This window comes from Terrapene carolina, unplaced genomic scaffold, assembly GCF_002925995.2.
Source record: "Terrapene carolina triunguis isolate 2854851 unplaced genomic scaffold, T_m_triunguis-2.0 Scaffold53, whole genome shotgun sequence".
In the NCBI taxonomy this organism is placed as follows: Eukaryota; Metazoa; Chordata; order Testudines; family Emydidae; genus Terrapene; species Terrapene triunguis.
The window spans coordinates 20,235,414-20,260,887 of NW_020664404.1; the positions used below are offsets into that span (position 1 = coordinate 20,235,414).

General features: G+C 42.2%; 1 protein-coding gene across 1 annotated transcript in view; it reads right to left on the reverse strand.

Annotated features, from left to right (window-relative positions):
- Nucleotides 1-418: 418 nt before the first annotated feature.
- Nucleotides 419-25,474, reverse strand: part of BCL2 (BCL2 apoptosis regulator) — a 128,927-nt gene continuing 103,871 nt past the window's right edge. The window contains exon 2 of the mRNA XM_024203931.3: nucleotides 419-3,894. Within this exon, the coding sequence (XP_024059699.2) occupies nucleotides 3,760-3,894 (135 nt within the window). The 3' untranslated portion in view covers nucleotides 419-3,759. The remainder of the gene's footprint in view (nucleotides 3,895-25,474) is intronic.

Sequence of the window (25,474 nt, forward strand, 5' to 3'; positions counted from 1 at the left end):
CAGCGCATACACTCAACTTCATCCTTGTCTCTGTTTTTTTAAAACTTTTGAATATTTCCTTGTGTTCTGAAACATATTCTGATACAGATTTTCATTTTCTTCCCATTTTAGTGTGTCAGATCTTTAAACTGTTATCTGCTAACAGCTTGAAATGTGTACATGGTGGGTGAGATTCATCAGTACGTTTAATGCGCATGCACTTCAGAGCTTACGTGTGTACTTGTTTGTATGTATCTTCTAGACTAATACATAGCCTTACTTCAACAGGCAGCTTTGCATATACACACAGACAAATGCAGTATCGTAATACATATATCTTATGCAATGTGTTGTATTTTCCTAATAAAACAAGTTATTTTTTATATATTTGAATGATAAAAAAGTAGGGTGAAAATCAGAAAAAAAAAAAAAAAGAATAATACTTTTTGTAAAACCCAGGACATTTTTGGTAAAAAATCAGTTAAAACTGAAAACAAAGGGGCTTATCGGTGCATTGTGGAACTATGACAAATCTTAGATGATCTTATGATGTTTTCCTTTGTTTAAAAAAACAAGACTTTTTTATTGAAAAACAAAGCCCAAAAGAATTACAGGACAAAAAAAAAATTGTGGTACAGTAACATCAAAAATCTGATCTGGTTTGTAGATGATTGCTGCTAGAATTAACAAGGCTTTACTTAAGTGCTTTGGGGGGAATTTTTTTAACATTTTGCTCTGTTTATCTTCACTGCCTATCATTCTTTTTCTTTTCACCTAGATGAAACATGGCCAAATTTCTCAGACACGTTTATCCTCAGTCATGGAGATATATCAATGATCTATCTCCTCTCTACACTTCTTAACACCTCTTCCCGTGTTGTCCGTTGGTTCTCCACAGCCGAGTAACTTTAGAAGTGCAACTATTTATATGTTTAGCTTCTTTTTATAGATTACCAACAGGACGGATTGGGGTGACAGAAGAAGTGATTTTTAACTGAAATGTAGTTTTGGAGCATGATAGTAAGGCCTTGCATGTTGTAGGGAAAGTTCTGTTTCAGACGGTAACAAAGAAAATGGAAGTGACAGGAATCACTGGGAACGCAAGAGGGTTGAGGGGGAGATTTTTTTTAAACAAGTTCAAGCTTTAATATACATTCAATGTTTCTAGTATGGTGATTAATAATAAATGCATCATCAACTTACAGCTAATGCAGCCACAATATTGTACAATTCTGCAGTCAGAATGGGAAAGCTCCATTATCTGTTTAATAAAATAACCATTAACAGTTGCCTTGACTCTTTTAACTTATTAACTAATATGCTGGGAATCCCAGTGAATAGATACAACAGAACACAAATTGGCAGCATCTACATAATCATCTCTGTAATGTGACTACTTCATATTACATCTAAAGCAGCTTTGAAAAAATCTTGCCACTGGAGGATAGTCCAAAATAAACTCTATCCAAATTATCTTGGTAGTATAGCAGCACAGGAATTTATAGTTACTCTTTTTATATTTTTTGATAATGTAAACCATAACAATTCAACATTGAAAAAGTTCAAGGTCAAATCATTCATTATTTTTAATGGGGGGTTAATGGGCACAAACTGAAATGAAGACTAGATTGTGAAATGTGGATTGAAACATTAGTACAGTGCCAATTCTAGTTCAGCTTTGTACCTGGCTTTCCATAAATTAAACCTGCTAGGTGGAAAAACCAAGACCACATTCAATTCCTAATATGTGGTTCCCTATTATTTTTAAATATTTTTCATAAGTGCCTTGCACAAATGCATACAGTTTTGACATTTCAGGTGTTTTTACTCAGCAGAGTTTAAAAACAGATCACATTTGCTTTAGAAACATTAGTTCCATTAAATGTTTCTGTAAAATTAAAATAATTTCAAATTTGAAATGCAACGCTCACTCAATCTTTGCCCATAGAAAGTGTAGGTGCCATGACTAAATAGCAATAAAAATGCTGAGATGCACAAATCTAAAAAAAGCAGCTTTGAAGAAATCACATCAATTACAGCCTTAACAATGAACATATTACATTCCTAAATTACTGCAGATATTTTGCATATAATGCCACAAAGTTATATTATTGAAATCTCAAGGTTGAGTCTGCATAGTTTTTCATTGTATTGTTTTCACTCTGAAAGTACTTGTATGTTGTTCCTGTCCTTTTATCCAGAGCTTTCTAACTTGTCCCTGGATGTACATTTAGCCACAAAGTTCATATTTTGACAGTTTCATAGTAAAAAAATAAAAACACTTGACTTAGAGGTTTTTAAGGTGGAATTCATAGAAGCCAAAAGCTTGTTAAAGCCCACCTTAAAGTATGTTGACATGTCTAAGATATATGGTTCCAGGATTTATGCAGTTGTTATAAAGCTGTATATTAAGTATTCTGAATTAATCTTATTTAAATTACATTTATTATTCAAGAAGCCTACTCAGTCCATCCTTTCCCCCTCCTTATTCTCCCCTGAAATGACAATAGGCATCTAAGGAATCTGGATGTCAGTGAGTCTCTGTCCAGCTAGAGGATTAGGACAATTTCTTCATCTTCTTTATTTCTGTAGAAAGTCTTAAGAAATTATTAGCATGAAATACTTTGGCTGGGGGTGGGGGTGAAATGGGGGAAAGAATACAGGTCATCTGACTTCTTTGTTATGAAAATGAATGTGATTTTGGTGTCCAGTTTGATAAACAAGCATAGTTCGAGCTAATCTGGAACTCAGATGAGGTCTGTTTCTTGCCAAATAAATTTAAACCTTTTTCAACTTTCAGGGATTTAGAGACCAAACTTAATTGGTTTCAAAACCCTAGAGGAGCTCAGCAAGTAAACAGGATCAGTTGCAGATATGAGCCCACTAAAATGGGACACAAGTCAGGACTCCAGCCTCCAGCTGTGCTCTGTAGAGGCAGGCACTGACGGTCTCACGGTTTCTGTGTGTGTAGCTGTAAAAGACATTTTACTGCTGAGGAAATCATTGAAACAGTAATTTCTTGCATGTCCAAAGGATTTCATTTCATGCGCTCATAAAGAGTATCTGAATTGACATATCATCCTTTTAAGGTATCAGATGATACTGTTATGATTATGATGTATTGGCACAATTTGGTAACTTAAAAATACTTTCATAAAATATATGCAATCGTATTTCAAACTGTTGTCCTGCCAGGAGACTCCTATAGATAGCTGTCCTTCGAGAAGTTGCTATTCTGACACCAAGTATGTACCATATTGAATTGTATACTAATGTCAGTACTTGCCAGCTGGAAATAATTCTAACTTCACTCCCTCTGATTTTTTTAGGATCCCATCTCCTTGGATCTGTGAGAAATTGTAGTAAAATCAACACAATTACACAGTCTGAAGCAGCCCAAGTAACTGCTCCCCCAAGAGAAAGCAGGTAGGTCTTTGTCAGTATATTTAATCCATCCAGCTGCATTAATTTATTTAAAAAAATAAAAAAAGCTCAAGGTGTTGGGGGCTCATTACAATTCATAACAATATTATGTGATACTCGGATATAAATTGTTTGTAGAGTTTCTGAAAATAGCAAGTTAAATGTAAATATCTTTTAATAAATAACTTTGTTTCCTGCAATGTAAAAAATAAATGATACTTCCCTTTGGCAGTAATAGCTGATTTATATTTAGCCAGGAACTTCTGCTCATAAAACTAATATAATTGTGCTACTGGAAAAAACATATTATTTTATTGTTTCGTAAGACTTTTGTAATCCATGGTTAGATGGTTGACTTCACTTATGTCCCAGATAAGCGCCAAGGGTGATGCAAGCTCCCACCAGAGCCAGACTTAGGATAGTCTTCAAAGAGATCCAGGAGAAATCAAACAAAGGCCTCATGTTGCTGCCGTACAATTCCACAAAGGCATCCTGGGTTGGGAGGAAGGGAAATAGGTATATGAGATTCCATAGCAATATGATATGCAGACAGGAACAAAAGACATTTGTTCATTAAAGCTACATTAATAATGATAAACACAAATTTTTCAGAGAAACTAAGAAAAGCACAAGAGTGAGCTCTTTCATACATGCAGGTAACTCCAGAACCATTTTAGCATACAAACTACTACTAAAATTTTAAGTTCTTTAGGTCAGGAATCGTCTTTTTGTACAGCACCTAACACAATGGGCTCCTGGTGCTACTATAATGCAAATAATAATAATTAATAATAAAATAAGTCTGAGCACCTTTAGCTCCTATTGATGTCACTGGTATTTGTGGGTGCTCAGAACTTCTGAAAATGAGGCCACTTTTGTTTAGTTTCCTAAATATGGATTTAGGAACCTAACTTTAGGCAGACAGGTTTCTTTTTAATGAAAAGATGGCTTCTGATGGCTTTTATTTTGTGACCATGCTGTGACCATTTTACATTTTCTTATCAGAGGGGTAGCCGTGTTAGTCTGGATCTGTAAAAAGCAACAGAGAGTCCTGTGGCACCTTTAAGACTAACAGATGTATTGGAGCATAAGCTTTCGTGGGTGAATACCCACTTCATTTTGGTGGCAGGGTTTCAATTTGTTGTAGAAAATAAACATTCCTTTTTTTCAGTTGCACTTCCTGTAAAATGTCTTCAGGCATTTATAATGTTACATTTTATACAAGGCGAATAGCCTCCTAAAATACACGAGCAATTACATGAATTACAGCAACAGAGGGGGAAAAAGCCACAGTGTAAATTACATGAAATAACAATAAACTTTCAACCATGCTGTGTGTTTTCCATAAGATATGGACATATTATAGTACTTTACGCTGTCCTTTGTCATCTGATATCACTAGCTATTGTAGGTCAGAATGGAAAGTTTAGTTTTTGCCACAAGAGGGCGTGTACGTTTTTTACATTTTGCTATTCAAATCCTGTTCGGTAGAAGTTCGGCTCTGAGGGAGATGTACTTAAATGGAGAAATTGTGTCTACTTCCACAATTTCTCTTTATAATAAGTGATACTGGACCAAATCCAGCACCCCTTACTGAGGCAAAACTCCTGTTGATTTCAGTGGGTGTATTGCCTGAGTTAAGAGCTATGGGGGTTGGCCCATAGAATGACTGTGTGCAGAAAATGCATCTCTCTTCATATTGTTTTTTGACATTTTGTTCCTTTAGGCCAATATTTTCAAACTTGTGTTTCTGAAGTTAGGTACTTAAATCCATATATAGGCACCTAAATAAAAGTCTGATTTTCAATTATGCTTCCATGGAAGCTCTGAGGGCTGAGAAAATGGCGCCACTTTTATTTGAGTACCTAACTTCAGAAACACAAGGTTAATAATGCCATTCTTAATGTTTTGTTGTGTTATGTTGGGTTGTAAAACACATTTGCTGTGCTGTTTTTCAAAAAGCACCTTTTACTTCACCTCCTTACGGCTATGAGACAACACAGACTGCAAGCAAATATTACAGACTGGGCTGAATCTTGCAATCCCCATTGCAGACTCTCACTGATTTCAGTGGGAATTTTGTCAGTGTCAGCAGTTAAAGATCAAGCCTTATAAAAATACGACAAGGACAAAGTTCAATATACAACAATAAAACTATAGGAAAGAATAGAGGAAATTTGAAGAAAAAAAAGTATTGAGAAAATTCAAGTCACATGAAAAGTTTTTAATGTTAAACTTCAGTGACGCTCTTTCTACAGTCTTGATCCTACTTCCATTACACCAATGGAAGCAGAAACATATCCTGTATCAACCCACCCCCATCCCCCAGGTTTAGAGGATGCTCAGCCCAGCTTATTACAAAAGCTATTGTTAGGAACCCAATAGAGAGAGCTCTTGGTGCCTGGCATGAAAGTAGATGAGAGGGATGCATTAACACAACGCAAAAGCCCTGACTAATGGTTCAAGAAAAGGAATGTCAGCACAAAACGTTCTGCATGAAATAGTTTTTGTTATTGAGACTATTATAATAACAAGATGAACCCAACCTTATGGTTTCTGTACTATATATTACAAGTAGCTACTTTATGGGTGCCTTTTTATTGCGCTTTTGCCTTCTCAAACATCCTGATTAGGCTTATTTCCGAAGCCTGTTTGAACAGCCTGTCACTATTTGTTTAAGTTTCAAACCTGTTTTAAATAAACACATGCCCATTTTATGTATTAAAACAACAGAAGAGGGGGGCCTACCCCCCCTCCCTAGTGAAAACTGCTTTTAATGCCAAGAGAACTCTAAACTGTATACAGAATGTTCCATAAGTTAGGTCTCTTCCAATGTATATGTGCATTAGTACTTGTAATTGGATTTTTGTAATCTAAATTGATCTGAATAAAATAAGTGTCTGTATAAAAAAACCCCACACACGACTTGACACAAACTGCCTGAAGCATTTGAAGCCCTCTCAGAAATATTCTCCCTAGGTAAAAATGCTTTGCACCCACACAGAGGCTCAGAGCCTGGATCCTGTGTACAGCTTGATGGGCCTCTGCAAAGCTGCCATGTTTACTGAAAAGGCTTGTAGAATTTGAGAGAATGGTAACTCTTGTACGTTTTTATTTTCCATAGAACTTCACAGAAAATTATGCCCCGGTATAGAATTCTCTAGGACAGTTCAAAAACCTTAGAGAGAGAATTTCCTTCTCTATGAAACTCTATAGGTTTTTGAAAGTAATTTCTATAGAACCCTACTACACTCCTATTATAACAAAACCCACCCTTTTACTTTAATCAGTTTAAATTATGTTGGACTTTTCCATAAGGGAAGGGGGTGGTGAGGGAGGGATGGAATCCTCATGTACCTGCTGCATTCTCTTCTACAGTAGGAAAAGGACTGTCTGGTGGATCTATGGAGCTGTGTATACATCACTACCAAACTGCCCAAGCTGCATGGAAGTCTTAGCCATGATGTTCTACATGGCCAGCCTGTGAGGGCTCCCCATGACAGTTCTGCTCCACCATACACACCCACAGGAGTTGGAGAGAGGATCTGCCCCCCCAATAACCAGTCACCTCCACTTCGCCACCCAATCATTATTGAAGGGTAATATCGCTGCAAATTTATAAAGGCTCGGTATCATTGCTACATAATCTGCCTCTCTCGTACAGTTCAGGCTGGGCCCAGCTTTTTTAGGCTGTGTAGAACTAAATATTTCCCATATGCTGAGCCCAGTGATGCATTAACAATGTGAGTTTTCTTCATTGAAAATATAAAGGGAAAAACCAGCTTAAGTGCCACACTCTGCATTTATTAGTAAGGGGGTGGTGGGCAGAGCAAACATGAGGAAGTAAAGACTTCCTTTTTCTACCTGAATCAAACAGCTGGTGAGGAAGTGACTTTATTTCCCTTGTTATCATTGGTTGACAGGATATCCTCTTGAGCCACATTGTATTGAATGAAGTGCCTATGAGACTTCCATTTCACTGAACGGGAATTGCCTTGTAGCTATTTTATGCTGCCCTTTCTGTGACTCCAAAATAAACAAACAAACAACATTAATTCTAGGCTTTTGAAGAAACTTTCATGACACAGCTTTACAGAGAATGACATAACTGCTGATGCCGAGAGTGAGTGGATGAATGACTCTTCACTTCTCCCTTGCCTTGATATGAAAAGCCTAAATTTTCATACATCTCTAGCTTTAGGAGAAGGATTGAGAATTGTCTAAATCAGCCACTGTCTTATAAAATAAAACCTCATTCTGCAAGTAACAAGAATGCTCCTGGAACATGAAAAAATAGACAAATGTCTTGCTGTTTTTCTGAAGAGTTAATTGTTATTTTATGTAAATACAGACTGAGTACGAATGCAAATAAGAGCAGCTCTGATCTGCAGTACGTTGTGCCTGGTTTTGGTGTTTCATAGTCCTGACATTTACAGAGGCCAATAGCTTTACACTTGGAACGCTGAAATGTTAGCAGCCCAGCAGGATGTGCTTTTCAAATCTTCCTGCAAAGGAGCAGAATTGTATTGCAATAAAATCTGTGTTGAGTACCAGCAGGGAAGCATCAGGGGCTGGACTTGGTTCATTATGTTAATCATTGTGATGATAGGGTTTTTATGCCCTACATTTCACATCTGGGCAACCCACTGTGCAATACATCAAAGCACTGCATTATTTTCCAATCTCCTATTTTCCAGTAGTGGAACTGGACTGGATTTGACTCTCTCTCACCTTTCCCAAAAGGTTAACCTGAGGCCCACCAGTGGTGTACTGTTTCCTCCAACGACCTGTAAGACTAACACTTTTCAACCCATTTGGACAAAGTATCTCTCACAATGGTGGCCTTGCTAAACTGTTCCTTATTTGTACTACCTGTTAGTGCAAATACCTGCCTTAACAACCCCACAATCTCAGGGGCAAATCATACGGTTCTTATTCAGGCAACACTTCCATTTAAGTCAATGGAAATATTGCCAGACTAAAGACTGCAAAATATGGCCCTCAGATTGCAAGATCTATGAAACAGTTTTGATTTGTGCATGGCAGCCCCTGTAACGTGCTGAATACACTTAAAGAGCTATATTAATAATAATTATAGTAAGTATTGTAATAAGTATGTGTGTTGTTGTTTTCTCTTCTAGAGGCTGAGCCTATCAGAAAAGGGATATTTCACCCACTATTCTGAGAGACCAGTAAATAAACCTTGGTTAGAGAGAGTGATTAATTCAGTCTGGTTAACCACATGATTGGTAAGGTAGTATTAAGTCAACTTGCACGGAAATCTACACAATGTTCAGTCTAGGCTGCATGCTAGTTAAACCAAGTCAGCATGTGAAATGTTTAAGCAATGAGGCTTAGTGTTTTCAGCTCATTAAGTTACGCATGGTTCTGCAATTCCCCCCCAAAAAACCCAGACCCAGTGGAGGCTGCCTTGTTTTGCTTTCATTCCTGGAAAATGAGATACTTCTGGAACCGGGATACCAGCTGGAATATCATTGCAACAGCATTACCCAATCAGTGGGATCCGATGATGTGACACCTCTTCTCAAGGAGCAGTATTAAATGATGGAAAAGATTACAGTAATCACTGGATTTAGGGAGTACCCTGAGTGGGTAAAACCATAGACCTACAAACAATAGTGGTGCTGCTTGTGTCTACCCCCTAACTGTGAGATCTACAGTGCAGCTCATTTGGGGGAGTAGATTTATTGGAAAATGAGCAGAGTGTGGGGGGGAGGGGCTGAGGGAGCAAGATCTGTATGTCCAAGCATTTCAATTCCACAAAGATTAATTCAGCTTTAGGCCCAGCTTCCTGTTCTAGCCAAACTAGGTTATAAAATTAGTTTTGAGGAATTTAAATTGGGTGTAGCATGATAGTCTAGGCAAATACATGTGTCAACATTTTCTATTGTTCCAGCTGCGAGGAGGGAATAAGCTCCATGTAACTGCTAACTGAAATTTCACATTACATAAATTAAGTAAAATCTTATATGGGTACCAGTACACTTTTTATGGTTAGAAGCTGGGTAAAATCTTGTTACGGGACGAATCAAACTGATGTGTGACTGTGCCTTCACTTATGGTAGTTATAAGAAACACTTAAAGGGGCCCAACTCAAAACAAGACCTAACAGAATGTGCCCAGAAACTAGCACCAGGTGGGTGGGGGGGTTCCAAAGCTTAATGTGGCCAGCTGTGGGTGAGGGTGAGAGGGCAGAACACATAGAAACTCAGAACAGATAAGAACTGAGAGAGAGGCAAAGGCAAAAATTAATAAAGCCAAGCAGTAGCCTGTGAGCAGAGTGTGACCCCGGGAAAGGCTATATAGAGAGCTTTTGGGTTTATTGGCTTAAAGATGCTTGGGGCTGTAAAATAAGAAACCTCTCCTTCTTGTTGTTGGTTCCTCCTGCGTTTGGCAAAGCAGGACTTTGTGTATATTCCTTGAAAGTAAACAAGAGTGCATCAAAGAGAATACCAGACTCCATCGATTTCTACTTCCAACCGGAACATCCCTAGGACCTTTAAATGTCAGGTTGAAAAATGCCATACCCTTCAAAGTGGAGAAGTTAGATGCCTTATTGGTCATTACATTCTCAACTCTTTACAAATCACTTTACAAATAGAAATAAAAGTGACAAAATGAGTTTGAAAAAGTCAGCCTGGACCCATATTTCAAACTTGAGTATGTAAGGGTCCAAGCCTGCAAACACTTTACTACTGTGAGTGGTCCCATCAGAGTTTACGGGGTTGAGGCCTAAACGAGGCAGTGGTGCTGGAATGAGGGGTGCTGCTGCACCCCCGGCTTGAAGTAGTAATTACAAACACCAAATACATGGTTTCCATCATCAGTACCCGCCCCCCCCACTATAAAAAAAATTGTTCCAGCACCCCTGAAATTAGGGTGCTTAATTCTGAACTTAAGCACTGAAATGCTGGTCTCATGTTAGATGCCTGTCAGTTTGGAACTAGACCACGTAATTCAGGAGCCCATGTTTGAAAACTGGGCTCCCCTTGAGCACTGTAGTAATACACAAAAATATTAGCACCTGCCCCTTACATTCCCTGTGTGTGTTCCAGCTGCGCGTGCCTATTAAAAACTGCTGCAAAAGAGTTAATTCATGTAAGTGTGAGAAATGGGAACTGAAAGTAGCTGCTTGTTACATGTTCAAAGTAGCTTGGCCTTAACTATTGTCATCAACACACTGCATCCAAGGTGGAGGGCCTGGTGTTTTATTACAGCTGTTCAGTTAGAGTGGATCATGGGTTTGATCCTTGCTTGTTTTAATCAGCAGGTGCTGACTGAGGTTAAAAAAAAGAAAAATACACACAAGGAACATTAGTTTCCTAAAAGGAACTTGCTCAGAGTGCTCTCAGCACTAGCCAAGGAAGCACATCAGCATGAAGAGGGCGAAATGGAACTAGTTTGAGCAGGCTGCATCATCAGCTGAACACCACGAGGGTCCAGTCATGCATTCTCTCTAGCTTTTGCTTTTTAACACTTTAGGAAAATATGTGATCCTTCTCGTTTAAACTAGACATTAAGTTTTGATCCAAATGCCTTTGGCTTGACTGACCTGCCCTCCCCCTTGAGCAATAGCTATCCAGGACTGGATTTGAACTTACAGGGTTCTAGTCCAGCGCCTATTGTATTCTCTGTGTTGTTGCAGCACATGATGTTAAAAGTTCACACAGTGCCACTGGCACCTTCAGAAATGCCACAAATTCTTCACATGGCCTACAGCAGACTTTCTTAAAAAAAATAATCTTGTGATTGTCAAGTGACTTACAGAAAGAACTCATATTTGTAATAAAAAGGCTGCAACAAGCATAAGAATGCTTGAGCCAAATAGCCCAGAAGACTTTTTTGGACAAGTACGCCACCTCCACCACCACCTTGGAAAAATGATATGAACTTGTGCATGTGTGTTCTTTGGCAACCACATTTTTACTGCTAACCCAAGCCATTTTAGTTTACTTGGAAAGACTTGATATAAGGAGCGGCAGCAGGGCTTTAGGGAAGCATGGTAGAGTAATGAAACTCTCTTGTCATGAGTACCCAGCGTGCAATAATGGGAAGAATGAAGGTATCAGTTTGCAAAGTCTCTTCTTCATTACAGCAGATTCTATGCAGGCCACTACAGTGAATAGCATAGAATCTGCTGTAATGAAGAAGAGACTTTGCAAACTGATGCCTTCATTCTCCCCATTATTGCATGCTGGATAGTCATGACAAGAGAGCTTAAATTACTCTACCATGCTTCCCCAACATAATGTCAGCACTTCTTCGTTTTCTTTATCTCCTGCCTTAACGTATGCTATATGAAGAGATTGACTTGTGAGGGGGCAAGGGAAAGGAATTGCCAAAAACCAAAGCCCTGCTGCCACTCCTTTTCCTTATATCAAGTCTTTCCAAGCCATAAGGGGAAATGAGATGGGGAGGTTTCCTCATCTGCAGCTGGTTGGAAGGTAGATTTTCTTTGTCCTAGTGCCTCCCCTCTGCTCCCAGCTCCTGTTCTTTTCATAATATAAATGACTCACACAACTGGAGGAGCCAGGAGATAAACAAAGGGAGACTCAGCTGGCTCATGCACCTGCACAGCAGTGTGAAGAAAAATCACAAGTCCTGTGAAATTAGGCACATGGGAGAGTAGTAGTTAAAACAGATTTAATGGGACAAATGGAAACTTCTTCCTGCCACAATGAACCAAATTCTGCTCGTATTCACTTCATCCTAAAGTGTCCCCCAGATTCCATACAGTGTCACACACCCACTCCACCCTACTGACTTCACTGGGGTTGCATGCGGGTTAATAAGATAGACTTTGGCAGATACAACTACATTCCTTTTGTTCACTCAGTTAAGCCCTTGTTAAATCTTAGCAGGTAGGAGCTAGCAGGGACAATATGAAAATCCAGGGCAAGGTCAGTGTGTAAGAATATGATTAATATACAGATTGAGAGACTGCATTTTGTTATTCAAATCAGCTCCTTCAAAGTTCATTTGCATAGATAGTTGTAATCCATTAACTACGACAGTTAGGCTTGTTCAAGTACCACAGCACAGAAACTAAAAATGAAGACTTAAACAAAACAAAACAAGAGGCACCAAAGTGAAAAATAGCTGAGCCTCCCTCAAAATAGACCGTTCCTGCTGGGATGTTTGAGAGAGTAACACTTTTCTTATCATACATGTATTTTTATTTCTCTGTACAAAAATACGTCTGCTAGCGAAAGAAGCAAAGGCAGAAGGGTCCATGTTTTAAAAGGTATTCCTAGACTGCAATTAAAAACCTGCCGGTGGCCTATGCCAGCTAACTCAGGCTCCAGGAGCTTGGGCTAAGGGGCTGTTTAACTGCAGTGTCGCCATTCCGGCTGGAGCCCAGGCTCTAGGACACTGCGAGGTGGGATGGTCCCAGGATCCCGAACATCTACACAGCAATTAAACAGCCCGTTAGCCTGAGCCCTGTGAGCCTGAGTGACCTGGCATGGGCCAGCTGCAGGTTTTTATCTGCAGTGTTGATATACCTGTAGTCACAAAACTGAACTGATGTTAAAGGTGAATAAGAAAAAAAATTAGTATCTTTATTTTCAAAATCAAACCATTTAACTAAATGTTAAGCACTGATCTCTTCGTTAGTCTGAGTATTAATTTATATCACACTCTTCCTAGCAGGCTAAATAATTCTCACTGCAAATGAAATGCACCTTGAGAACCAATACGTTTCCTAACACACTGACTATACCATAAACTTAGGATATGATTTTCTGGGTAGCCGAGCACCTGGAGCTCCTGCTAACGTTGTGAATGCTCAATCTCTCTTGCAAATCAGACCCCAGTACGAGTCCTGTAAGTTCCGACATTTTTCATGCAGTTGTACCAGTTTACCAGACATAAACATTGCTAGGGTGTACACAGCTGATCACGTGGTGAAGTGCTGCCTATTGCAATTTATCAATGGCTCATGCAGAGTGCACAGAATCTTTCTAGACTGAGCCATTAGGTAGAGTGGAAGCTTAGAGTGCAAGCCCTTTGTGGCAGGGACCATGTCTTTGTTCCTTAATCATATAGTACCTAGCACTATGGGGGTCTCGACCAGGGCTCCTAGGCACAATCACAATACAAATAATAAATAGTAATAATAATGAGTCCCAGTAACAAAGTACCGCTGAATCCTGAGGTACCGCTGTTGGCAAACTGTACACACATGTCTTTGGGAACAGCTGAAGTAAAGCACAGCCACGGCACACTGAATTCCTATTGTTAGTCACAATAGAAACTAAAAGGAACATTATTTAGTTAACCATTTTTTTTTTTGTAATCTTGGACGCTCAGGCCTTAATAGGCCTGAGCTTCAAAAGGGCTGAGCAGCCGTATTTCCATTTATCTTCTGTTGGAGTTGTGGCTGTCCAGCACCTCTCACAAACCAGGCCCTAGGTGTATAATTTCTCAGAATAACAAGTCAGATTCAAGTTCACAAGTCAGATTAAACCCGTCACAGTGATCTTGAGTTCACAGCACTAGGAAGGAGAGGGCCGTGATCCCGACAGGAAAACGCTTAATTTATTTACTTGTCTGGCTTTTACTACAATGAATAGGAAATTCACACAAAATTTCAGATAATCAAAAGGAGAGCAGGACACAAAAACAGGACCACCATCCAAGACAGCAATAAAAATTAAATACAATTCAATATACATCAAAATTGTGCTGGAAGGCGTTACTCTATTTCTGAAGTTAATATTACTTCAAAATGTGATAACTGTCAACCAAAATTGGCAGGAGGTAAGTGTATTGTAGAGCAAGTAAAGTGTACTGTAGCACAAGTAAAATCTTCTGTCTACCTAGGAAGGTAGGTCAGTGCTAACGGTTCCATCCAGAATGAGGTTAAAAGGGGATGTGCTTTAGCTACAAGTGCTGCACAGAAGTTGATGAAATCACGGACTGATAAAAACACTGTTTGGTACCAAAGTGAAAGTGTATCAAACCAGCATACTACCAGCATTACGCCATGGTTTGGAAGCAGCTGCATTAAACGAAACAGACATCAACAGTCTGGAGGCAGTAGAGATGAGAGTTCCTTGGAAAAGGGGCAAGACAAAATGTAGAAGTTAGAAGGATAGCAGGATGTGAAATCAGGGTACACCATTGGCTGCAATCAAAAAGATTACGATGATGGGGGACTGCAGAAGACAAACAGATGATAAAATAATGCAACCACAACTGAGGTCACTCAGACCGAGAGGCCCAACACCAACTAGGCAACGAAACGTTGTGTGCCGGGGAACAACCAGGCTGGGCTTAATGGAGGAACAAGCCAAGGACAGGAATGAATGGCAATGCAGTAACTGCTCCCTCTGTCGGTAAAGATGCTCTGGGGTGAGAAGAAGAGAAGTGTACTGTGTGCTTCCTTACATCTATTCATGTAATTCTTATTAATTTTCATAAGTAAGTGTCCAGAAGTGATCACTGCAAATATTACAGATTCTTCTATATGGAGAGAACTCAAAATATCCTCTTCTCTGTATACATCCCACACAGTGAACGCTGCACTAGCAACCACCACTGGAAGGCAAATCCCTGTCTTAAGTGGCCACTTCAAGTATCTACAAGAATGTATACAAATGCTCTCCACATAAAGGATAGCTAGGCACAGAGGAAAATGAATACAGGACCCTTGGGATCCACATCTGGTATAAAGAGAGGACCCAGATGCAGCAATGAGGCACAACAGCTGGCCCTGGCACTGCACACAGGGTGACTCCTGCTGGCAGCCACCCTCTAGGGCTGCCTCAGTTAAGAAGATGATCGAGGTCTCAATTCTCCCCTGCACTCAAACTCTGCCACACCCCCACTTTGCCCCATGCCCCCAAACCTCCCATCCCTAGTGTGCCTCTCCCCCCACCATCAGAGGTGGGCTGGCGCAGGAGCTGTCTCTGTTCGCGTTATGCCCTGGGGTAGTTCACCTCTGCAAAGAACATTGTCTGCTGGCTATTCACAGCTGCAACCCAACGAAAAAGTGACATAACCACCAATGATATGTCTAGGTTCTTATACCACACACATTGCTGTGGAATCTGAGCATCTAGTGATGGATGCAATTTAGTTAGACCTTTTGCAAGCTGACAGTGGAAGTTGCAACCCAATATCCTGTTGCTCCTAAATGCAGCCAGCTGTTTGCCAGAAACCAGCTCCAGTGAAGCTGCCTCAAAAGTTCTCAAACTTAGCAGGTGTTCTGCTCGGTTATGTTCCCAGATAACCCAAGAACACAGAATGGGAAACTTGCCAAGCATCATGCGGAACCAAAACAGAAATTCAAAGTGCTGCAGGTATGAGAGCCAATGGAACATACCAGCCTGCCAAAATGCTACTGTAGCATTCCCAACAAGGTTTTACTTTGAACTTGATTTTCTTTGTATCTGTCTGCATGGGGAATATGTCTACACATCAAGTAGAGTGTAGCCGCGGCAGCCTGGTGGCGAAATGGGCGAGCCACCCTGAGTGCATACTCACTGGAGACATTAGGCATGTACGTGGGGTGGCTAACTCCTTCCACCACTCGTGCCATGTGGATATGTCTTCTCACGTGGGACTCTCACCCCCAACTGCAAGTGCAGACATACCGTAAGAGGCTCATCCATCAGAGGCCAGGAGCATCACTGCTTCTTTAATTCATAGTAAATAAAAAAGTCACAAACAATTACAAATCGTTCCTTAGTTTCAAAAGTTGGAATCGGCCTTCAGATTTTGTGAATACTTAAGGCTTGATCCTGCTCTGATTGTCAGTAGGAACAGGATCATTCCCTGAAAGAACAGTTTTAAATGCCCCTTCTTCTGATTATCATATGAGTCAAGACAAGAAGATAGAGAAGGACTGGAGGTTGGGGGAGATTAAATTGTACTAAATATTATTCAAAAATACTCTTTCTATATTAAATTGGAGGACTGATTTGTTTAAGGGAAGAGGAGACAAGAGAAGAGAAAAATGGAGGTCTTGTCTACACTAAAAATTTTGCTGCTTTAAATATCCCAGTATAGTTAAAGTGGCAACCCCTAGTGTGGGCCTGATTATACTGGTATATGAAGCAAAATAATCTATAGTGATATAAGGCATCTTTATACCGGTATAAGTGTGTGCACACTGGGGCTATGTCTGCACTACGGACCTTACAGCGGCACAGCTGTATTGCTACAGTTGCGCTGATGTAAGGTCTCCTGTGTAGCCGTTCTATGCTGGTGGGAGAGAGCTCTCCTTCCGGCATAATTAAATCACCCCCACCGAGCAGCCATAACTATGTCGGCAGGAGAGCGTCTCCTGCTCACATAGTGCTGTCCACACTGGCGCTTTTGTCGGTGAAACTTATGTCGGTCGGGGAATGTTTTTTTCACATCCCTAAGCAACAAAAGTTTTACCAACAAAAGTGTTAGTGTAGACAAAGCCTAGGGCTTATACTAGTATAAATAATCTGAAAGAAAAAAAAATCACACCCCTAAATGACGTAGTTATACCAATATAACTTTTCTGGTGCAGACCTGGACCTAGTAAGCCAAGAGGAGGGGGCGAGGGAGCAAGGGTGGAGGAATTATTTGCAGGCTACTGATTTATTATAATTTGTTCTTTAAAAGATCTTACATGAAAGCAGATAAAACAAAAACAAAGACCCTTTTCCTTTCCCCTACTACTTAATCCCACAACATTAAAGTTAGATTTGTTGATTTGTTTCTGGAAAGCAAACTGAACCAAGTCCGTGACTGCAACACTAAGTTAATTTGGTTATTTGAGAAACACTTTATTTTAAATGTTCCCCACAGAGTCTTTAGTATTTTTTTATATTTTGTTTCCCGAGTCTGTTTGACCTGAAAGGAGAGCATTTTTTACAAGCCACAGGATTGAAGGATCAGAGTAGTTAAGAGATGGAACAGACCTATTGGAGCATTAACTTCATTCCTCTGAGAGTCCCCCACATATTGGGGAGATAATAAAGATATCTGACTGGAAAAAAAACCCTCTGCTGCACTGTTTCCATCTTGCCTAGCTCTTTTCTCCATACATTTTGGGACCATAATTTTATAATAAAAATGTGGGAGACTTTATTGTTCCCCCCGTGTCTGCCCTGCCTCTTTCCTATATTTTCTCATTTCATTTTAGGCTTTATTCTCTCACTCAAATTCTCATTGCTTGCACCCTACTTTCTTTTTTGTATACTTTGTCTATATTTTGTGGGTTTTGTTCTTAATTTTGTTCATGTACATTTCTTTCAGATCTTTAACCTCCATTTCCCCCCGCTTTTACCTTCTCCCTCCCAGTGCTACCCTAGGAAATTTCTGCAAGGCACTAGTTATGCCTTTCCTCTACTAATAAATTGGCTACTCCCAACCACAAATTGCAGTGAATGTAGAAAAGGACAAGGACATGTTTAGCATCATGTTCGCTAATCATTGTCAAACCCTAGACCCAGTAGGTTTCAACCATGACCAGCTGACACAATGCTGGACATAATGTATCTGTGCCAAATGCAAAGTTGTGAGTCGCATTGTGTTAATGAGACGCTTCAAGGTCATGTTTTAACATAATATTTGATCATGAAGTCAAGCCCCACATGTGGCTCTGTGAAGAAAGTATAAACTGGTTTATAAAATGTGTAATGCACACTCAAAATACAAAGTCAAGGTTATTGGAGAAGCCAGAAGCATGGGGGGAAACTTGTGTTATATGTGCTTTCCTGATATAGTTTACACCCCCCATTGAAACTGCGATTGGGTTAAAACATTGATTTCAATACAGTTATATGAAATGCTGTGAAGCCAACACAAAACCATGACAGCAGAAATGGAAGGTATGGTCACCCTATCCATGTAGCTCAAATTTTAGCTAAGAGCATTTGTCTTGTTGCCTGAAGAGAGGTTTTTCCTTCCATTCTGCAGTCTTCTCAATGGTCAAAGAGATATTAGCAGCTGAGCTGCATGAGAAGTTCTCTGAAGGCTCTGAGACTGACATGGAGGAGATGCTCTTGAGCATATATTTGGCATCTTTATCCTCACCTGTGCATCTGGCTACCAGAAAATAAACTGTTCAACATTTTAAGAAGAGTGCAGTTATCTTTCCACTCACCCTTTACACAAGAAAAAAAATCCCTCTCAAAAAAGTTTTGTTAAGCTTTTCCCACCAAACAGAAGCAGAAAGAATTCCCTGTTTGTTAATTTTTTTTTTTTAATACAGGACTGATCCTCTCTATTAAATTTCTTAGATGTGTGTCTTATCAGTCTCTTTGGATACAAGTAAAATAATGTCACCTCATGTAGATAAAGAATCTAATATTTTGAACACAGGAACTGCCATACTGGATCAGACCCATGGTCTATCTAGTCATTATTACTCGGTGGCTCAGCTACTATCACTTCTTGAATTAACTTCTGTTTGTTAGTTAAGACAAACTCAAGAATAGCTGCCCTGTCCTCTTGTGTGCTCTAGAACTAGCTGTACCAAGATGCAATCATTTAAAGTGTCAAGAAATTGTTTAAACTTTGTCCTCTTGTACCATTTAACCAGGTGATATGTGGGTCCTACATTATCATTTTGTTCGAGTTTGCTGCCTCTTTGATTTCTCTCAATGTTGTGCACTCAATTTCCTTTTCTTGATCTTGAGGTTGGTAGTATAGCCCTACTAATATATTTAGATTCTTATAGCTTGGGATTTGTATCTTTGTATTTGGCGATTCAATGATGTGGCCCTCTCCACTCAGAATTTTTTCTCTCACTAGAGTCTATCTCAAGGGTCGGCAACGTTTGGCACGTGGCTCGCCAGGGTAAGCACCCTGGCAGGCCGGGCCAGTTTATTTACCTGCTGACGCGGCAGGTTCGGCCGATCGCGGCCCCCACTGGCCGCGGTTCGCCGTCCCGGGCCAATGGGGGCGGCGGGAAGCCACGGCCAGCACATCCCTTGCCTGTGCTGCTTCTCGCCGCCCCCATTGGCCTGGGACGGCAAACCGCGGCCAGTGGGGGCTGCGATTGGCCGAACCTGCCGCGTCAGCAGGTAAATAAACTGGCCCGGCCCGCCAGGGTGCTTACCCTGGCAAGCCGCGTGCCAAACGTTGCCAACCCCTGGTCTATCTAATCCTTTAGTTACAGTGGTGGTACTCTACCTTTTTGGACTAATCTGTCTTTCTTGTATAGGTGTAATTAGGCACTGCAGTATCCCATTGTTTTTTGTCATTCTACCACGCTTCCATAATGTTTATTATATCAAGGTCCTCATCCATTGCAAGGCATTCAAATTTATAATTTTTTTTATTTTTAAACTTCTCACATATATGTATAGATATTAATAGATGTTTATTATTCTTTAGATATTAATAGATGTTTATTATGGTTTATTGTTGTCTAGGTACCTTTTTTTATTTAACTCTAATCTGACATGCTGCTGGTTTTATAGCATTTACCTGTGTTTTTTATCCTGTCCCTGTTCTAGTTCAGTTGTAATTTGCATCCTATCCTTGGTTGGATACACAGATATTGTTGTATTACCAACGTCTTTAACAGATGTTTCTATCTGACTATGTGCTTCTCATTCCTGTTGGCTCCTGTCCCACTCTTAAACACTCCTCTAAAACCGGATTTGTTTTACATGGCAGCTGTTGGTTTCATTTTGATCCCCTCTGTATAGGGTCCCCCTTCCTCAAAATGTTTCCTGATGCCTAATAAACCGACACCCATCTTCTTTGCAGTTTTCTCTATGAAGCATTGAAACCCCGAAGGTCCCTCTGTTCGCTGGACCTGCATGAGAGACTGAAAGTATTTCAGAGAAAGCTACCTCTGAGGCCTTGGACCTGTAAGCCTTCTACCTAGTAGTCTAAATTTAGCTTCCAGGACCTCTCTTCTAGATCTTTGGTACCAAGATGTAACATGACCACAGAGTCCTCTCTAGCTCTTTCAAAAAAGGACTTCATTGGGAGCAGCTGGGAAAATCAGACCACTTATTTAGGTGCCTATTTTTGCCATTAGGAGTGTTTGAAAATCTTGGGTGAAGTAATACGTTACAAAATTACAGTATGGATGAGGACAAGGGAACCTAACTTTATGCTCCCATTTTTGAAAATTTTGGCCATATCACTTTCCAAAACTATGATCACTTGGGCTAAAATTTGCTTGGTTTTTGCTTAAATGTGACTTGTTTGTAAATTCTGAAGAAATCTATTCACTTAGAGTTGAATTTTCTACTACACTGAAGAATTTGAGGGGGTTCAGAGAAAAGCAACAAGAATGACTCGGAGTGTGGCAAAAACAGTCTCATATGAACAGAAATGGAAAAGTCTGGGGCTGTTTATCTTCGAATGGAGCTGAATAAGAGGGGACATGACAAGTTGATAAAATAATGAATGATATTTAGGTTAAATAGGGAGAATTGAAGCTACCTGTCTCATAACACAAGAAAATGAAATCAAAAGGTGGCAAATTCAAAACTGATAAAAGGAAATATTTTTTCACACAACATATAATTAGGTTGTAGGATTCATTGACACGGGCTACTGAGGTCAAGAATTTTGCAAGACTCAAAGAGTAGATTGGATGGTTATAGGGAAAACAAGAATATCCAGAGTTATAACAATTAATTGGAAAAAATATTGGAAGGTATATTAAACCTAATACTTCAGGGATTAAGCCAATGTCTAACTAGTTAGAATTAGGAGGTGACTGTGGGTGCAGATTACCCGATATCTGCCTACTGTGCCTGTCTTGCACCTTCCTCTGAAGCATCTGGTGCTGGCCATTGTCAGAGACAGACAATGTAGGTGTGTGTGCTCACCACATGCACTGGTGCTGGAAGTTTTTCCTCGGTGGTATCCGTAGGGGACTGGCTCTGGAGTGGGGCACATATGCGCCGGTACAAGGAGCGCTGCAGCACTTCTGTCCCTCAGTTCCTTCTTGACAGAACTCTGACAGAGGGGTAGAAGGGTGGATCATGGAACGGACATGAGCAATACATCTTGAAGAACAACAGTTACGAAAGGTGAGTAACCATTTTTTCTTCTTTGAGTGCTTGTTCGTGTCCATTCCATTGTAGGTGACTGCCAAGCAGTACCTCCAGAGGCAGTTAGGAGTTCATGGACTGCCAAATCCAGCGTCATCCCTGGCTTGCTGGGTGATGAATCCATGAAGGTGTGTATCGACGACCACATCACGGCTCTGCAGATGTCCTGGGTGGGGACATGAGCCAACGACACCTGAGCTCTTGTGGAGTGAGCAGTTACTATTGGTAGAGGCGTCACCCATGCCAGTTCGTAGCAGGTACAGATGCAGGTGGTGATCCAGGATGAAAACTTCTGGGACAACACTGGAGGCCCTTCATTCTGTCAGCCACCGCAATGAAGAGTTGACTCGATCTACGGAAAGGCTTAGTATGCTCCTAGTAGAAAGCCAGGGCGCGCCTGACGTCTAGGGTGTGCAGATGCCTGTCCTTGTTAGCGTATGGCTTTGGACAGAACACTGGGAGGAAGATGTCCTGGTTGACATGGAAGTGCGACACCACCTTTGGCAGGAAGGGAGGATGGGGATGCAGCTGAACTTTATACTTGTAGAACACCATGTACAGGGGCTCTGAAGTAAGAGCTTTAATCTCGGAGACTCGCCTCGCCGACATAATAGCTACAAGGAATGCTACAACAGGTGGGAGAGAGAGCAAGAGGCTAGAGGGTCGAAAGGAGGACTGGTAAGCCTGGAAAGGACTAGATTGAGATCCCATTGGGGAACCGGATTCCGGACCAGGGGAAATAGCCTCTCGAGGCCTTTGATCATCTTATTTGAGAGTACTGACCTACCCTGGACGCACGGATGGAATGCTTATATGGCCCCCAAATGCACCTTGAGCGATGAAAAGGCAAGGCCCTGGCACTTTAAATGCAGGAGATAGTACGGGATGGAGTGTAAGGAGGCACTGATAGGGGAGATATTCCGCTCCGAAGCCCAGCAGGAGAAGCGCTTCCACTTCACGAGGTAGATAGCTCTAGTGGAGAGCTTTCCAGAAGAACCTGCTGGATCTGAGTGGAGCAGACCTACTCCTCGGGGCTCAGACATGCAGCATCCATGCTGTGAGGTGGAGAGAGGCAAGGTTCGGGTGCAGTAACCATCCGTGATCCTGAGAAAGCAGGTCCAGACGGCCAGGGAGAGTCCACGAGTCTGCCACTGCCACGTCCATGAGAGTGCCGAACCAATGCTGGTGAGACCAGGCCTGGACAATCATGACGACTCATGCCTTGTCCTTCTTGATCTTGAAAAGAACCCTGCTGATCAGCGGAAAGTCATACATGAGACCCTCTGACCATGACAGAAGGAAGGCATCCAATAGTGAGCCGCTGTTGAGGCCTTGTAGCGAGCAGAATTGGTGGCATTTTCTGTTTTGTCTGGTGGCGAACAGGTCCTCTTGGGGAGCTCCCCACCTTTGGAAGAGTATCCGGGCAACCTCTGAGTGGAGGGACCACTCATGGTGAGAGAAGGACTTGCTGAGGTGATCTGCCAGTGTGTTCCGAACACCAGGGAGAGGGAGGCTTCTAGGTGGATAGCATGCTGGATGCAGAAGCCCCACAGGCAAAGGGTTTCCTGACACAGTACTGATGACCGGGCTCCCCTTGTCTGTTGACGTAGAACATGGAGGCCGTGTTGTCTGTCAGTACCTGCACCACTTGACCAGATAGAGGAGGAAGGAACACCTCGCACGCCAGGCAGATGGCCCTGAGGTCTCTGACGTTATTGTGAAGCGACAGTTCCTCCCGTGACCATAGTCCTTGAGTTTTGAGGGCACTGAGGTGTGCTCCCCAGCCGAGGTCAGACACAGCCAACACCAGGGATACGGTGGGCTGTGGAGCCACAAACAGAATCCCTTCCATCACTGGATTTGGATTGCACCACCATTGGAGGGAAGTGAAGTAACCGGGGTGGGATCATGAGGAGCCTGTCCAAGGGGCGTCGGGCTGCGGAATAGACCGATGACAACTATATTTGAAGGGGCCTCAGTCGCAGCCTACGTGTACGCAACCATGTGCCCTAGAAATCTAAGACAGACCTGGGCTGTGGTGAGCAGGTATGCGGTGACTTGGGCAATCAGATCTGACATTGCCTTGAACCTGGCTTGTGGTAAGAATGCTCTGGCTTGGGTAGAGTCGAGGACTGCTCCGATGAACTCTATCCTCTGAACAGGGGCCAATGTCGATTTTTGTTCATTTATCAACAGGACATGACAAGTGGCTCACAACACCTCGATACTGTGCTCCACCTGCCCTTTTGAGCAGCCCTTGATGAGCCAGTCGTCCAGACAGGGATAGATCTGCACTTCCCAATGCCTGAGCTAAGCTGCAACTACTGCCATGCCCATTGTAAACACTCTTGGCGCTGTCGCTAGGCCGAATGCGAGCACTGCGAACTGGTAATGTGTCTGACCAACCAAAAACTGTAGAAATCTCCTGTGGCCGGGAAATATTGAGATGTGAAAGTAAGCATCTTTCAGGTCGAGGGCAACATACCAGTCTCCAGGATCCACGAAGGGGATGATGGAGGCCAGGGAGACCATGCGGAACTTCAACTTCTTGAGATATTTGTTGAGGTCTTGCAGGTCTAGGATCAGGTGTAGGCCCCCATTGGCCTTCAGAATGAGAAAGTACCAGGAGTAAAATCCTTTCCCTCTTCATTCTGTGTGAGCTTCCTCCATGGCCTCCAGCCACAGGAGGGCTTGCATCTCTTGGGCAAACAATTGCTCGTGAGAAGGGTCCCTGAAGAGGAATGGGAAAGAGGGGCGGGAAGGAGGAATAGAAAGAAATTGGAGGGTATACCCCGCTGCCACCATATTGAGGACCCAGCGGTCCATAGTTATGGCCGTCCAAGCGGGGAGGAAAGGTAACAAACGGTGGGAAAACAAAGGGCAAGACAGATCCTGGTTGCAGGCTGGGAGGTTGCCCTCGAGCATCCCCTCAAAAGATTGTCTGTTCTTGGGAGGGGCGCGGCTCAAGCCTGAATGAGCCTCCGCCGTAGGTTCTTGTGATTGCCTTACCCTTATCTAGTACGGCATTGAACTCCTGCTTAGCATCCTGTGGGAGAGAGTGAGCAAACTTGGCCGTGGACTGCCATATGTTAAAATGACACCTCTCGAGCAGGGCCTGGTGGTTTGCGATGCAAAGCTGTAGGCTGGCTGTAGAATAAATTTTCCTGCTGTACAGATCAAGTCGCTTCGTGTCTTTATTGTTGTGGTTCGAGCTGGGTTGCCCCTGCCCGTCACGCTCGTTGGCAGTCATGACCACCAGTGACCCAAGGGAGGCGTGTGTATATAAGTACTCAAACCCCTTTGCAGGAACGTGCTGTCCTTAGAAATAGGGGGCTGGGGTGACGGGGTCTGCCACAGGGCTTTTACCATTTTGACTACCCCATCGCACACGTGTAGAGCCACCTTTGCCGAGGCCGCTGCTGCCAAGACGTCGAATAGGGAGTCCGCGGGTTTGGACATGTCCTCTGCCTCCGATCCCAGGTTGGCTGCCACCCATTTAAGCAGCTCCTGATAGGCTTTGACATCATCATGAGGAACAGTCTGCGACAGGCCTGCTACTGCCTCATCAGGCAATGAGGAGGAGGGAGGTGAGCCCAGGATGAAGTGCGGGTTCCATATCCCCTGCCTGGGGAACCACATCCACCAGAGGAAGTGGCTGTTGGGCCCCTTGGACTGATGCGACATCTGAGCCCGGGGGCGGTCGAGACACTGAGGCTGAAGTATCAGAGGGATAGCTGTGTTAGTCTGTATCCACAAAAACAATGAGGAGTCCGGTGGCACCTTAAAGACTAAGGCTGAAGGTCTTTCTGAAGTCCCTGAGATTGAGCCTGAAGTCCTCCAGCCTGGGGAATTGCCCATGGGTTATAGATTTGCCAGGGCCCAAGCCATAACCCTCGGCCACATGCTTGCAGGTTGGCTCTGGGAAGAACCTGCTGGCTGTGCAGGTGACTGTTGGTCCTTGGGGGCCATCAACTCCTCGGTTTCAGAGCCCGAGGAGAAATGGTCTTTCTCTGGTGACCACGGCAGCGCCACCATAGGGTAGGCTT